The following is a 15,865-nucleotide window of genomic DNA, read 5'->3' on the forward strand; positions in this document are numbered from 1 at the left end:
TGCTGCACAATCCAAGGAGCAGCTTACATGCTAGAGGCTGTGTGTGAACAGCCCAGGAGTGGGGGGTTCTCACAGCAGAGCAGAGTATGGCTGGCTCCCAGAATCAAGGATTGGAGTGACCTAGCAGCTCACTGGTCCAGATAACACCACAGAGGAACATCAGAGCATGATTCTTCCCTTTTTATCCCCTGAGTTAAGCTCAGCTATTTGGCTTGGTGCAAAGGAAAAATTTGGGCCTTGATGAAGGTCACCCACAGGCCTGTAGACCTAAGTTGTTGATATGAATTGTAATGTAGAAGCGGTGTCTTCCAGGGTATGGGAGAAAAATTCTGGAAATATATATCTATTCTGTCAGTGAGTAGAGTCTTAATTAGCCATCCTACACCAAAACCATTGAATACTGTCAGGAGCATGTTTCATAGCTCTCAGATATCTATGGAGAAGTTATTGTACATAAACACTTCCAAGAACAGTTTTTGTGGATCTGAGTGATGAAAATCAGTGGAATCTCCAAAGAATTTAAGAGTCTGAGGGGGAAGTTAATAAGGAAAAGTCATTTCAATTAAATGAGAATCCTGCTTCGGAAATTGAGATGCTGCCCTTTGAGCATTCTCAATCCTGAACGCAGACTTGGCGACTACTGATCCAGGTTCTGAGAAGAGAAGAGGTGCAGTGAGCAGTCAGGGAGGCAGAGTAACATGAGTTATGGTAGGGTACGACTTTCTTTTGAAATTATTTCTGAATTCAGCTAGTATGAAGTGCATTTTGAGTACTCTCTAATTCTCTGTATCTTCTCTCTGCTGTCAGTTAAAATAAAGCTATTTTTTTCTTTTGTCTGGATTGAATTTGACTTTCTCTTCACTTAGACTTAAGGTCAATCCATTAGTCCACACTACACTGTAATGCAATATACTGATAACAATAATTAAAATGATACTTGCCTCTACTATCAGATTTGAGGATCTCAAAGCATTCTACAAGCATAAGTTTAGCTTCAAATGAACCCCATTGGGGTAGTTAAGTAATATCTCCTTTTCTGCAAAAGGAGAAACTGAGGCATTAGACATTCTTAGTTGCCATAGTTCACACAGTGACAGAGCCAGACATAGAAGTCAAGTCTCCTCACTGAGTGCCAATAACAGAGATACCCTCAAGGCAAAATACAAATGTATGAGAAGTATTTCAAACTTGACAGCATGAAGATATTGCATATTTCCTGCAAATGTGTTACTCCAATGTACCAGATGAAAATGGCCCTGAGTGTGAAAGAGGTGCCCTACAAAAGGAAACTGATGAAGAATAGTCAGAATATACGGTATAAGGCCTTGTAACTATGTTACTATAATCAGGTAGTTTTAATTGGTTAATAAGTACCTCACAAACCATTTCTAGTATATCTTTCAGACACTTTCCTTGTGTTTTCCTTTACATCCCTAGCCCTTCTTAAGCATAGTTAAACGATTGATAAAAAGAAAACAAGCATCATCCAACAGTCTTGTCAAGCATTTTTAAGTAGATTATTTTGATGGCTATCTTGGTTAGTTAATTAAGTTAGACAGCATGACAATTTTAGTAATTTGCCTATATGCAATTTATTAATTTTGAGATGATGAACTCTCTGAATGTTTCATCCCCTATTTTCCTTACTGTATTCTTGCCTCTTACTCCTTGTGCTGAGGAGACAGGGAGAGCTCTTGAGCACTGTCTCTGAATAGGGTGGTCCTTAAAGACCATCAACATCTGAATAGATCTTGCCTGAACTGAACAATGGGTTGGCTATAGCTAAGTGAAACAAGATTTCTTCAATTTGGCTTCAGAGAATTAGGTTTTGAAGGAGTGAAAAAATACCCCGAAGGGAACAAAGATTTGGAGGTGGTAGAGCAGTTGTTTAAAAACACAAACATTAAGAAGTTAGGGAGGGACTCAGAGGGACTAAAAAGGGCAGATTTCCTGATGGAAGGAAACCTTTTTGACTGCTGGAGCTGAAGGGTACTGACTGCAGGGACACCCTTTATTCAGAGAAGCCCTGAGCTGGAATAGAGGGGATGCAGAACCCTGAAATAACACTGATCCATATCTCAAAGAATGCTCAACAGTGGTGAGGAAACTGGGGCAGGGAATGATGTAGCTGGTGTTCATTGTTTTACTTAGATCTGTATATCTCTGTTTAAAATAAACAGTAGTGTTTCAGAAGTCCTTGTGCAAAGGCTGTTTGATTGCTTCATATGTCATGTGTCCCTGTTGAGGTAAACTATAAACCAGAGTGCCCCACAAAGTTGGCAGTATGGGGCAGGTATACTTCAGCTTCTGTGAAGGCATGAAGGGGTTCAGCATTGGTCTTGGGTCCTAAGACAGCTGGGCTGCAGAGTCCCACTTCCTGAAAGGGTACTAAACAGAGTCTGTGCCAGAAAGTGTGCCAGACAGGCTGCCAACAGAAGCTTAAAGGCACATGGGCCCAACATGCAGATCCACACACTGTTGAGTGTTCCGAAGGGAGTTCTTGACCAAGATGCCTGTGACAGCTAGGTTAGCTAGTTGGTGTGAAAGGGAATTGTAATAATTCAGACTGCACCATCCCTGCAAATCCTAAAGAATCATAATGCACTGGACTCCAGTAGGATGCCCAGAATGCCACCTACAAATTGCAAAACCCCACCAACATTAGGGATGGCAGAGTGAGAGGGCTATATTTTTGCATGATAGTAAGGGTCAATCTATGCCCTATATACCTCTCCAAGAGGTCTGTAGCACTCCTACTCTCAAGCCCTTTGCCTTGGGAAAGGATGCAATGGCCATCAATTCCTAGAGAGAGGGGTTCTGGCCAGTCAAGTTCAACCCTAATAACAAAGACCACAGTCTTTGTATAATAAATGCACCTTGAAAATGCATTTCTGTTGTTCTGAGCAAATTGTCTTATTGTTCTTAACTAGGGCTGCTACCAGCCCATCTTGGAGTGATCTAGTGCCTACCCCGAGTCTTGGGCACCTGCCCATCAGCCCTATGGTCCTGCAAGATGCTTTCTGCAGGTTGCTCCACAGCAAAACCATCCATAATAGCTTAGACGATGGTCTAGGGAGTGGGAAATCTTTCCTGACCTCAAACACGGTGATTATAATTCCCTTTCTGTGTGCAAGAGAAATCCGATCTGTATCATCACGAGGTCCTGAAACAATAGCTACATAAAACTGAAAGAACAACACTGCTTTTAACACAAATGACTAGGTACCTCTTCCCCCGTCAAGCCCCAATGTCAGGCAGTGAACCCTGTAGACAATCAGCAAGGGAGTAAGAATCACCCCTGCTCCCACTGGGAGCCCTTGGAATCCATCCCACTGCAAGGGACTGTGCAAGTCCCTGCCTGGATGGGCCTGTAACTGCCCTTTTGTGATTCCTGTTGGCAAACAGCAAGGTCTGTCAGGTCATCAAGAGATCAGTATCCCCACCCTTATAGAGAAACAAAGTGAGGTGAGAAGAAGAGAGGTGTAAGGTGAGACCCCTAAGTCAGTCCTTGCATCATACATAATGCATATTAAATTCATTCCTTGATGAGGAGGGATTCATGTCTACCAGAACTAAGGCACCAAATAAAGACACTGTTCCTATAATACTTTTAAAGTAGTAAAGGTTAACTGCAACCCAAACGTTGCTGCATGACATCACTAAAATGACCAAAAACTAGGTGTAAACTAAAGTCAAATAGATGACTTTATTTTCAAATTCCAAGCTGAATGAAGTGCATAAAATAAACAAATATCATAAATAATGAGAGGTACAGTTGACTGACTTTTTAATTTGAAGGTTTTATTAGTAATCTACAGAGATAGGGGGGGAAGTTTGTTTTCCAAATATGACTTTTAACCTGGCATTGTACTAGGAAAAGGTGCTATGTTCCTAGCTCTTCGACTTATGACCTAGTGTGCAATAACAGATTCTGACCTTTGAGTTTCTTGCAAAAAATAAAATGTATTAAGTCAGTTTAGAGTGTGTATTACAATCTACCTGCAGAAGAAACTGTGAGGAAGCATGAGATTCTGTAGGAAAATCAACAAGCTATACACTGTATATTTTAATTAGGAAAATATACCTTATATTCTTAATGAGCTAACCACCTTTATAATCACAAAAGGTTTGAGTATTTCTGGCTGACAGATCAATGAAAGGAAAGCAATAACATTTCTGTAAACAAAGCATAGCTGTCACATAGAAGGTAAATTGTGTATGAAAGATTTATTATACTGTGTGTTTTCTACAGTTCACTGTAATGTTCAGCAGAACAAAGAAATAACATTGTCCAATTTTTTATATTGAAAACATAATTGAGGAACCTTCTGACAGTCAAATAATGAATGAAACACTTTCACAAAGTATAATGTATTTTAAATGACGTGCTGTTCCAAGGAATGAAGTTTGTGGTATTTTGTAGATGTGTGACTTTTGCTACTTCCAGTTTTGTCATTCTTTAAATAAATGAGCTTTTAATTGCTATCAGACATGATTAGGATATCATTCCAAAGATTACATCCATAAACTTATTCCATTGTTTTTCTCTTTTTAGAGTGTTTTTGAGAGCGATCAACAAATTTGCTGAAACCATGAACCAAAAATTTCTGGAGAATATGGATTTTGAAGTACAGGTATGTACTTAACTACCCTTTTGTGGAGCAAGATTTCCTTAAATAGTGGTTTTCCTCTGAGGAGTGATTATGTACAAATAGCACCTAGATGTGCTTTCTGAATGTAGTCATTGTCACATCTGTTTGGTTTAGTAACTAAATACCCGTTCATTATATTTTACTTGTGTTACCTGTGCTGAACTGACACAGTTAGGAGAGAGCCGACTGGATTCTGTTTCTTCTTGTGCAATGTCAATGGAATTGGTTAATATATTCCACTCAGCTGCAATTGTGGAAACTTATAAAAGAAAAGAGGACTTCACATATGTGTACTTAGGGACATAGTTCAAAAGGAGATGTGATTACACAAAGGTAACTAAGGGCATAATTTGAAGTGATGCTGCATAGATATAAGGGCTGGATCCTACGCTCATTCATATCAACAGCAAAATACCTATTGACTACAATGGTGCAGGCTTAGGCCTCCAGTAAGGAAATAATTTAATCTGAAAATGTTATTGGTGATGATGCATGGGAAGTAAATATAATTCCCAGCATGACTCTCAGATCCCAGACTGAGTTTTCAGGAATGGTAGTTAGAACATATTTGTCCATGAGAACTGAACATATTTGATGTGGAAATCATTGAGGCATAGTGATCGTGGAATGTTATGGTGTGCCACTTTAATAGACCTTCAGAGACAAACCACACTTCAAATCTGTTTTGGTTCCTAGACTATTCCAGCAATAGACATTTATTTTTAATCTTTATTCTTACACTAACCTGATTTTTATTTCTTTTGTTTGGTTTCCAGCACTGTCCTTTATTCTTTCAGAAGCTGCTTTAAATACAACTTGTTTTAATATCAATTGGTCTATCTAAATTTTTATATCTCACTCATTCATTTTAGTATTTAAGCACCTTTGCCTTAGTGCTGTAATGGTGAAGAAGAAATATTAATGTAATTGTTATTTTTATGGCTGGTGACTTTATGCATAGTACTGTACTGTATGCTTCATCTTGCTTTCTGTTGGGGCAAATAAACAGGTTTATGGGGTTCCAAACTAACATTAAAGTATAATAAGTCAGCACCATATGCAAATGAATGCTGCATAATAAAATTTGATTCTTTACATAGACAGAAAATCCCTTAAACGTGGAATTGACTACAGCTTTTAAAGTTTATTACACTTGCACCTTCTTTGTATTAAGTGGAGTTGTAAGTAAATGCCTGTGTGCAGAAATTATATATAGTTATAATGCTGCAGCATGTTCATTGACTGATTGGCAGCATAATATGGGTTTCAGAGAAACCTCCATGCTCTTTCCTCAGTGTTTACAGGGCAGTGCATTTTAAACTTGCTATTAATGTTGCAAGGTTATGCTTCTTGGTGATTCTGGTCTCTAATATTATATATAGGTGCCAGTTCCTGCTTACCAATTTTAGGAGTTCAGTGGAGTGTTCTTCCCTGCTGGAGGAGAAGCCCCCTCAATCACAATTAACTACTAAGAAGAGGGATATAAGGGTACGAAAGTGCATGAGAGGGGTATAAAGGGGTATATTAAGGGTGAAGGAACCTGATCCAGGTTGACACAGCACTGTGTGGAATGAAGGTTCCATGTCTGCATACAATAGGCAAGGGCCAGCCCTAGGGTAACTTAAAACAAAGTAAATAGAGCACCAACGTGGAAGGGACACATCACAGGTTCAGCTCTGGTAAGCCCTTAGAAAAGTCCTAGAGAATATAATAAAGAATAACAATTATAATAAAATGTTTAAAATAACTCATACAAATATTTGCTTATTACAGTGATGGCTTCTATGAGCAACTTTAGAGAAATGGAATTCTATAGCAGGAATCAAATATCAGGGGGTAGCCATGTTAGTCTGCATCTACAAAAACAACAAGGAGTCTGGTGGCACCATAAAGACTAACAGATTTATTTGGGCATAAGCTTTTGTGGGTAAAAACCTCACTCCTTCATGTGCATCTGAAGAAGTGGAGGTTTTTACCCACGAAAGCTTATGCCCAAATAAATCTGTTAGTCTTTAACGTGCCACCAGACTCCTTGTTGTTTTTATAGCAGGAATACAATTCTATCACCTTGGTAGTTTTATTCCTATTACATTTAATAGGGCTTTTCCAGGTGGGAATATCTTTATCTCATTACTTATTGTGTATCTCTGAAAAGCTCTAGCTTACTACATGTACACATCTGTGACATTAATACAGTTCCTGACCACTGATATAATAAGAAAAGTGTGTTCTTCCCACTAGCCTAAATGTTTCATTTTGTTAGTGAAAATCCCTCTCATGTTTGACCCAACATGAAACCTATAATCTAATCTTCCTAGTGGCACATCAAGCTACTACATTAATTTCAGTTTGTAATTGATCATTGCCACATCACCTGATTAATCTGAGGCATATATTTGTTGCTTACTTTGTCAGTTCTTCCTAAAAGCAAATTAAATATTTGTGACAGATTGCAGAACGTATCAGGGGGCAGGGGAACTCCCAAAATAAACAGACTATGAAAACTAGAGAACAGAGCATCCATCAACATTCTGCTAAACTACACAGTTGCATCTGTCAAATGTGAGAGCACTAAAGTCAAGCCAGTAAAAACCTAGTAATCTCATTTCATATAAATTCCTTGTGGCAATATTGTACATTCCTGGATGTTTTTAATAGCGTTCAGACTGTATACTTCAGAGACCATATTACTCCTGGGGGAAATCTGTGCCACTGCGCAATGCAGAATTTCACAGAATTCCCTGTTCCCTCCCACAGAATTGGGGCTGCAGAGCTGCTGTCTGCCACTAGGAGCCGCTGCAGAGCCCAGCTCGCAGTGAGCAGAGCACACAGCCTGGCTGGGCTAGAGGCTGCATGCTCTGCTTGATCCTATTCTCCCGGGGACGGGAGAGGGCCTTGGAGACCCTGGTCTGGCAGGACAGTAAAGAAGCTGGGGGGAGTAAAGGCTCTGAGGGTGCTGGTGTCTGGGCCAGGGAATGCCTCATGGCTGGGATCTGGGGGGGAGGGGAGTGGTGGTGTCTTGGCCAGGTGGTGCCCCGTGGCTGGGCTCAGGGGGCCCCACACAGCCCCCTCCAACATCCCCCCACTGGAACTGGGTTGTCATAGAGGTTTCTTTAACTCTCTACTCCTGGGGGAATATTTTTTTGCTGTTGTCTGAATTGTTAACATACTTGTTGACAGGTATTTTGAAATAAATTACCCAAACAATTGAAACTGGAGTGATTTTATATTGTGTTATTCTGACCAATAAAATATGCAGAATTTTAAAATATTGTGCACAGAATTTTTATTTTTTTGGCGCAGAATCCCCCAGGAGTACCATATTAGGGCTTGTTTCTTCTCTGATTACATATCAGATACCTGGAGGCTTTGTATAGATTAAACAGAATTATGGTAAATAGTACTTTGATTCTTTTGAATATCCTGTACATCAGTGTTGGCACAAGTGGCTTAGAAGTGGAAACCTGAAAATTACACAATTTATTTTTGTTGGCAAAGAATATAAGCCTTACAGCAGATTTAATAGCACCCCACTACATACTGTGTATAAAAATATAAATTTTTACTGGAGCTGACTGAATAATGGGGGTAATTATCTCTAATATTTTCATGATTCACTCTTATTCATGGGATCTTTTGTTAATTATGTGTGAATATTGGGATGATTACTTAGTATCCATGAAAATGTTCAGGGGTCCTGAAAGTTTCACTACTTTCTACAGTTTTCATCATTCATCATTCAGATCTGCAATTTTAAAATTTTGTTATGCAATCAGGGATCAGAATCAATATTTTGTGACCAGTCACACGCCAAAAATAATTAATTGTAAATACTTGAAGTGAACAATTCCTGACCAACAACTAGTGTGAATTGTTCACTGAATTATTGCAAATACTGTGTATATTTGCATCATTGGGACTGATTTATATACAACATGCAAACCTTAAAAAAAGGTAACATTGTTGAGTATTTTGTGACTAGCATTTGTGGCATTTTTCCATTCTATTATTTTTCCAGAATAAGTCAAAAATGGTTAAAGTGAGGAAAATATTTTACCCAATGATTAAACTATTGCAGTGTTTTTCTTTGCTTTTTTCCCATTCTTGAGAGTTATCAAGATACCTGTAACCGGAAGAACTTTGTACTTAAGTTTTTCTTTAAGTGAATTTAAAGCTTGTGGAAATGTGCCAATCTGACGTTCGAGCTCCAGAAGTTCACTGCTTATACACACAGCACGCACAATACAGGTATTCAAACTCTCCTGCTCTGCCTCGCCCAATGTGCCTAAGCTCTGATCTAGAAAAAATACCTTAAATGGGAATAAGAGGTTATGTCTATTTCCGTTTAATCTTTGACCTCTCTAATGAAACTACTACTAAGGAGATTAATTGTGGTGGTGCTTTTGTTGTGGAAGGTGGTTGGTTTTTTAAGCCCATTCTACCTGCTTGAATTGTCCATGAACAGAACTGGCATTATAGTAAGGATATGGTTTGTTAAAGTAGATCTCAGCCTCACTTGAAGAATCTGGCCATACACGTGAAAAAGAAGAAAGCTTCTCTATTTTGACCATCAGCACAGATGGGGAATGGTGTACACACAAAACTGTGACACTTTCCTATCTTGGTATAACATATTTTAGAAGATCCCTCTGCAGCTGTCATTGTTTTTAGATTTAATCTTTGGGGTATTTCCTAGATTTTTTTTTATTGTTTATTCAGCTAATAGTTTGTTCATTGTGTTCTGGTTTCAGTGCTGCATGTTTTTGCTTTAGTATTTAATTAATCAAGTAACATCAGCAGGCTAATTAATCATAACACAGCATCTGTTTTACAATGAAAAAACTCAGATTTTTACTTTTAAAACTTCCTGTCATTAGTCATTCATTAGTTCGTTGTGCCTTGTGCTGTTTAATACACAACACTGACAAAAAAACTAAAGCTAAAGATTATTCCCTCCCCACCGTATAGTATCTTTTATCTGAATGTATCAGTATTTGGCTTAACTTTTGTAATTCTTGTTGTAATTTAGGTAAATATTGTGTTAATTTTACTGATGAATAAACTGAAGCAAAAAGATATTAGATGACATGAGCAAAATCACACAGTAAGATCAGTGCTGAAACTGGGAATAGAACAGCTGGATTCCTGGTTCCCAATCCTTAGCTAAAAACTATATGCTATCACCACCTTAATGCAACAGATATACAAACTGGTGTAAAATCAGATACAGAGAATTGGGCAGTTGATTGAAGTCTGACATCAATCAAGTTGGTTATCCCCAAGATTTCAAACAAGTTTTAGTCATATAGTTTTCATTAGCATCAGTGGGAATTGTTATTACTCCTGGGGGAATTCTGCACCAAAATTTTAAAATTCTGCGCACAATATTTTCAAATTCTGCATATTTTCTTTGTCAAAATAACAGAATATAATCACACTAGTTTCAATTATTTTGGTAATTTATTTCAAAATACCTGTCAGCAAGTATGTCTGTAACAATACAGACAAAAAAAAATAAGATTCAGAAAATGAATTTTGACAAGTAGATTCCTTACTTAGCATATTAATACAGAACTCTGAGTAGTAATTCATTTAAACTACAATACAGTACCATATTTCCTGCACCCCCCAGAAGCAGTGCAAAGGCTTGGGGGCAGTCCGGGAGGAGCTGAGGGAGATGGAAATAATTACTGGGAAGGATCCTGGTGTGAACTTGGAGGGTTGTTCCAAGTATGGGTGGGAAAAATATGGAACAGGGTTTTTTGCGAGGCAGGGAGGCACTGTTAGGGAGCTTCCCCCATACAGACCCTAGCTGACCCCTAGCCTCTCCCATTCAGTCAGGTACATGTGTTCCTCCACCCCCACTCAGACATCCACTCCCCTATCCCCATGTGTCCTTGCACTCCCTGTCCACATGTGTCCCTTCACCTCTACTCAGACACCCACTCCCCCCCATCCCCATGTGCCTCTGTGCCCCCACTCACACACCCTCTCTCCCTATGTAGCTCTGCACTCCCCCCATCACCATGTGGCCTTGCACCTCCCTTCCCCCTATGGACCTGTGTCTCCACTCCTATTCAGACCTTGCCCCAGTCTGTCCTCCCCCACTAGACCAGTCTGACATCCCCCCCCCCAGCACCCCACGCTGTCCGTGTCTCCATAGCGCCTGTCTCCTGACATGGCCTGCTGTGAAGAAGATTCTGCAGGCTCTTTCTCTTCCTCTGGTGGGTAAAAGGCAGAACTACAGCAACTTTTCAGTAGAAGCTTTTTCTTCACAAAAACATTAAAACTATGCAGGGCTTATTAATTATGCCTGGAGCAGAATTCCCCCAGTTTCTCTATAAAAACACCGGGGGGAGGGAAATGTTTTGCAGTAAATAGGGAATTAAACAAAACTCAATAATGGGAAATACATAGATATTACTTTGAAAATTTACTTTTACATTTTTCCGGCTTTTTAAACAAAGAGAGTTTGAGTACAATAAAGTTTGGGTGTTACTAAACTAGGCACGGGTGATACTATACAGTAGCAACACACTTCTGCATCAAAAATGTGAATGCACTTACTGTATATATAAAAAGGAAGTCGTAAAGTCTGCTAAAAATGTTGCTGATAGATAATGTTCCTTGTGCAGTATTTTGAGATGGGAATGAATAGGCGGAAGAGGTTTGTAAATAGCATAACTTTTGGTATTTATAAACCAGTCAGCCACAGATTGGTGGCATTATGAGTAATTTTGGATAGTACTGTCACAGTTTCAGGGTTAACTGCACCTTTGACCTTCCCTCACACCCCAAACCAGCCAGCTCTTCCTCGAGTGCACCCACTTAAGGTTTCAGGCTTCATAGCAATCACCTCTCTCAGGTGGAGACCCTCCCTCCAGACCAGGAGTTTAGCCTTTCAGTCACTCTGCTCCTCAGTGTGATTTTCCTAGCAGGTCTGACCAAGGTCCAGCACCTATGGTTAACCTTCTGCCAGGGGTTGCAATAGTGTATACCAGTTACCGAACAGCCTTCATAAAGCCAAATACATTTATTCTTAGGGCAAAAGCATTAGAGAGAAAACATTTATGTAATAAAGTTCCTACATACTTACTAATAGCTTACCAGGGATCACTGCCAACTGCAGCATAGGAGGTAGGTGTCAATCTTTCAAATCTTTCAACTGGGTTTAGTCTCCTGGTTACCAGTTCATATTGGGTTTCAGATCAAGAACCAGAGCCACATTGGGACAGTTCAGCCATTTCTTTACATGGGTTTGGGTCTTTGACCTCTGCGTTCCTGTAACAGATCAATGGCCCTCTCAGAAAGGTGTGTGTGTTAGTGCATAACCAGTGTTATGAGATTTGCATTAATCATCCCCTAATCTTTTTCCAGATTCCACAGGAAACCCATCCCTAGGAACACACAAATACAAATCACCTGTATTGATACAAAAGGCCATTCTATAGCTCATACTATCTGGCCCATCTCAACGTAATGGCTTTCAGAGGTTTTCATGCTTTGAGCATAATATAGAATGTGGTCCCGAAAGATGCTGCATGTGATTGCAATATGTCACAAGTACATTTTAGTTAGCAGTTCAAATTATGGCATGATCTTCAGAGATACAGAAAATATTCTGATCTTTATAAATGCTGTTGTTGACATAATGTGTTTGATACAATTTTTTTAGCAAGTTGCATTGAGGTTTATTTTATAAATGATGCCCAGCTGTTGCAATGAGTTATGAATAAGTAATAGGATTTGTGCTTCAAGCTCTAACCCACCCCATTTGAGAGTTTGAGCGGCGGAGTTACATAATGGAAAGACTAAAAACAAATAAAAATATAAAAGTTAAACCTTTGTGTTTTTGAGAAACAAAATGTATTCCTATTCTGAAAAAAACCTATCCCTGTTTGTTCAAGGGTCAGAGATTTAGTACTCGGTGGCTCCTCTGCAAAGCAGTGTCTTGTATCAGATGTGTGTGTCTTGGCAATTTCTGGTTTCAAAGAGAAAGGGATGAATAAAGTTCCAATTGAAGTGTACAGGATTGAACATGTGCGGTGTGATTAGATTAGATTCGGGAATATTGGGAGCCAGTATAAAAGCAACTAATGTAATATCCTTAACAGAGCATTATTAAAATTACCCAGATGGAATAAGCTCAGTAGAGAAAATAGAAGATTGCATGTGTGTGTGAAGACAAAAATATGGTACTATATTATTTATAGATGTATCTATAAGTTTTTTGCAAATAACATAAGTATCTTATTAAATGCTTTGGGCTGTTTGGAAGGCAGTGAAGGAGGAAGATATCTCTATATGAAGAAAATAAGATTTGTTAGTCCTTCAAAAAAAGAGAGAAAAAAGGGAGAAAGTCCTTGTCATTTAAACGCACTGTGCAGTAAAGTTGAGAATTTTTCATAGACATGACTATGTGGTAGACCATCTAACCAAATGGAACAACTGGACTGTGAAATGATTGAGCAAACAAAAAAGGCTGTTAAGTCGAGAGTGAAAGCATTGGGGAGAATTCCACTACTGAGATATAGTCCATTAAATGGAGGAAATAAGGTTGCTGGTCTTTTTGTGAGATTCAAAGGCAGGATTGCATTTTAACTGAAAATATGCATCCACCTGCAAGGCAGGAAATGATACCAAAATTAATAACAATGTATATAATGAAAGATTTAAAAGGGAGTGATGTATCTAGGGAACAATGATTAGACTTTTTAAAGTTTAAGATTAAAATGAAAAGGCATGCAGTCAAAACCAAAAATATTACACCCTGCAAAGACAAACTTCAATAGGATACACAACCTAGCAGTGATGTGCTTCTTATATTCTATCAAGGGGTTCCCAATTAAATTTCCTCCCTTAGGCTGTAATAAGCTCAGTGCCGAGGATACACATGCTTACAGAGTAGAAGGCTGAGGGATTATGAATCAATTGTTTTCCCATTTAAACTCACACTCATTCGTAACCAAGGAGGGTGGCAGCCTCACCTCACAAACAAACTTATAAAATGTAGCACTTTTCTGGATATATTACCCCTTTTGATCTTTAAAAAACAACAACAACAACAACATTGGGACACAATCAGCACTGAGTGTAAGAATGGGCAACCCTACTGAGTTTTGGGAACTTAGGCCTCTAACTTCATGCTGTTGCAACCACACCATGCCTGAATTTTGTCCACTGCATATATTTATGATAGGACATATCACTGAAGTTTTGTGAATTGAAGGGGATGGTGAAGACCTGGCTGTGGGGTCAGAGATTGAGGTCCCCTTCTCTGGGACTTCTATGAAAATACCTTCAACTTAATTTATTTTTCTGTTTGGAATAGAAAAATGATAGTAATACAAATAAATACATGCTCTGAAGAAGCATTTATGTTTGCGTCCCAGGGATAAGTCATCTGTTACATCAGAGGATCTGTTTAGATTGTCTGCCCTCAAAGGCTTTTACAAGTTGTTGAGTTACAGATGGTTTGGAGGAATAAGGTATTGTGGACAGACCACTTCATCACTAGTCTGTTGGATCTTCACAATCTATTGTCCTTGGCTCTGAATACAGTGGCCCCCTAAACAGTCAGATGATCTGAAATTGATGAATAGGAGTGAACCTGACCAGATCCCTGTTCTGAATGTAACCAACTATGACTGAGGTTTTGAAATCTTACACCATAGCTGTGCAGGAGGCACCTATCTTGTTGGTTAATCCATATGAGGAGTTAGAAAGGTTGTCTTGGAACTGCACAATTCTGTTTGTGTGATGAGCTATCTTCTTGGTTATCTCAGGTTGTTTATATTTGGTATTTTCCAATTATTTTGTGAATAAGGTAGCCAAGAATTAGATAATTGTCTGTATAGAAGAGACCATGTATAGAAGAGACAAATAGACTTTTCTGCTTGAGGTTCTAGCATTGTTGGGGACTGGTGTAGTCCATAACATATAAGTTGTATTCAAGAGCATCTTGTCTGGTGAAAGTCAGTGAGAAGGTGTTGGCTCCATTATTTGAGTCGAGGGGCAAGATGACAGCTTTTTGGAAAGAAACAAATATTGAGCCTTCATGTAACACCAATCAAAGTTCATGGAGTTTTGCATGAACAAGCACTGCAGAATTGAGCCTGAAACCAAATTTGGTTTACACACTATGTATTTGGGATCACTCAGTTGCCATGGAAATACAGGACAGATTTCAATGGGGAGGCATGCAACGTGCATTCTGCAACAGAAGTAACAACACAACAGAGTTAGAAGAGATGGGGAAGAATAGTTGCAAATGGGAAGATGGAGTATATATCTTTATAATGGCCAAGTTTGTTGATAACACAACATTGTCAGCCCCACAGCAAACACACTATAGAGAAAATAAATTCAACGTGATTAGGATTGATTAGATATATGAGGGGATCATAAAGTGCAGAGTGGGAGAAAGTGGGGACCAAAAACATTCATCAGATCTAAAGTCCAGAAACCAAACATAGACAACAGGACAAAGATTGTGAATATACGTTAATTCTCTTTGTGCAGTATTGCAGTTAAACTGGAAAGCAATGTGTTTATGCACAGAAACATGAGTTTCCGGTAGAAGTTATGGCATTATATAAATCACTACCCCTCTGAGTTTAGGAAAATATATTCATTTTTGTATTATTTGAGGTACACTAATGAGATGTGGTGCGGGGAATCAACAAAGAACAAATCAAGTGATTTGGTTTGAACATTTGGTATAACAGTTTAGGAAAGGTTACATGGAATTGGCACATACAGAGGGAGACTAAAAGCAGACTCTTAGAGAATGGTATGATATGATATGAAAGTAACTTGTAGGTTAGATACAGAGATTGATAAAACATATGACAGTATATTTCATAACTGAGTTTAATATTTTAACTTCTTGCTTGACTCTCCTGCATTTTGAATGTATTCATGAAATTCCTAGTAGAGTGACTGTAAGCTGCACTATATTCAGCATCTATAATTTTCTTCTTTTACTTTTTTTTTTTTTTTTTGGCCTTAGCATTCAGTTCTCGTTTTCTGTGATATGTAACTCCTGTGAATGAAATATAAAAGCATTTTTAAATGTCTGAAAAGGTACTTTAGTATCTTAAAGAAAAGATGGATTGCATCCAACCAGTCTGAAAACAAGCAGTCATGGGCTGGATGAATGTTGAAGAAACACATTTCAGGCAGAAATACAAATCATCAAAGAAATTAGAGCT

The 15,865-nt window shown here is 38.7% G+C and overlaps 1 protein-coding gene across 2 annotated transcripts in view; it reads left to right on the forward strand.

Annotated features, from left to right (window-relative positions):
- Positions 1-15,865, forward strand: part of DOCK2 (dedicator of cytokinesis 2) — a 494,284-nt gene that overhangs the window by 388,922 nt on the left and 89,497 nt on the right. The window contains exons 30-31 of one of the 2 annotated variants that reach the window (XM_034779265.1): positions 4,556-4,634; positions 7,410-7,582. In XM_034779265.1, the coding sequence (XP_034635156.1) occupies positions 4,556-4,634; positions 7,410-7,442 (112 nt within the window). In that variant the 3' untranslated portion in view covers positions 7,443-7,582. Of the gene's footprint in view, positions 1-4,555; positions 4,635-7,409; positions 7,583-15,865 lie in introns of those variants that run through there. The other variant, XM_034779264.1, reaches the window with a different exon arrangement.

Source organism: Trachemys scripta, chromosome 8, assembly GCF_013100865.1.
Source record: "Trachemys scripta elegans isolate TJP31775 chromosome 8, CAS_Tse_1.0, whole genome shotgun sequence".
NCBI classification, from domain to species: Eukaryota; Metazoa; Chordata; order Testudines; family Emydidae; genus Trachemys; species Trachemys scripta.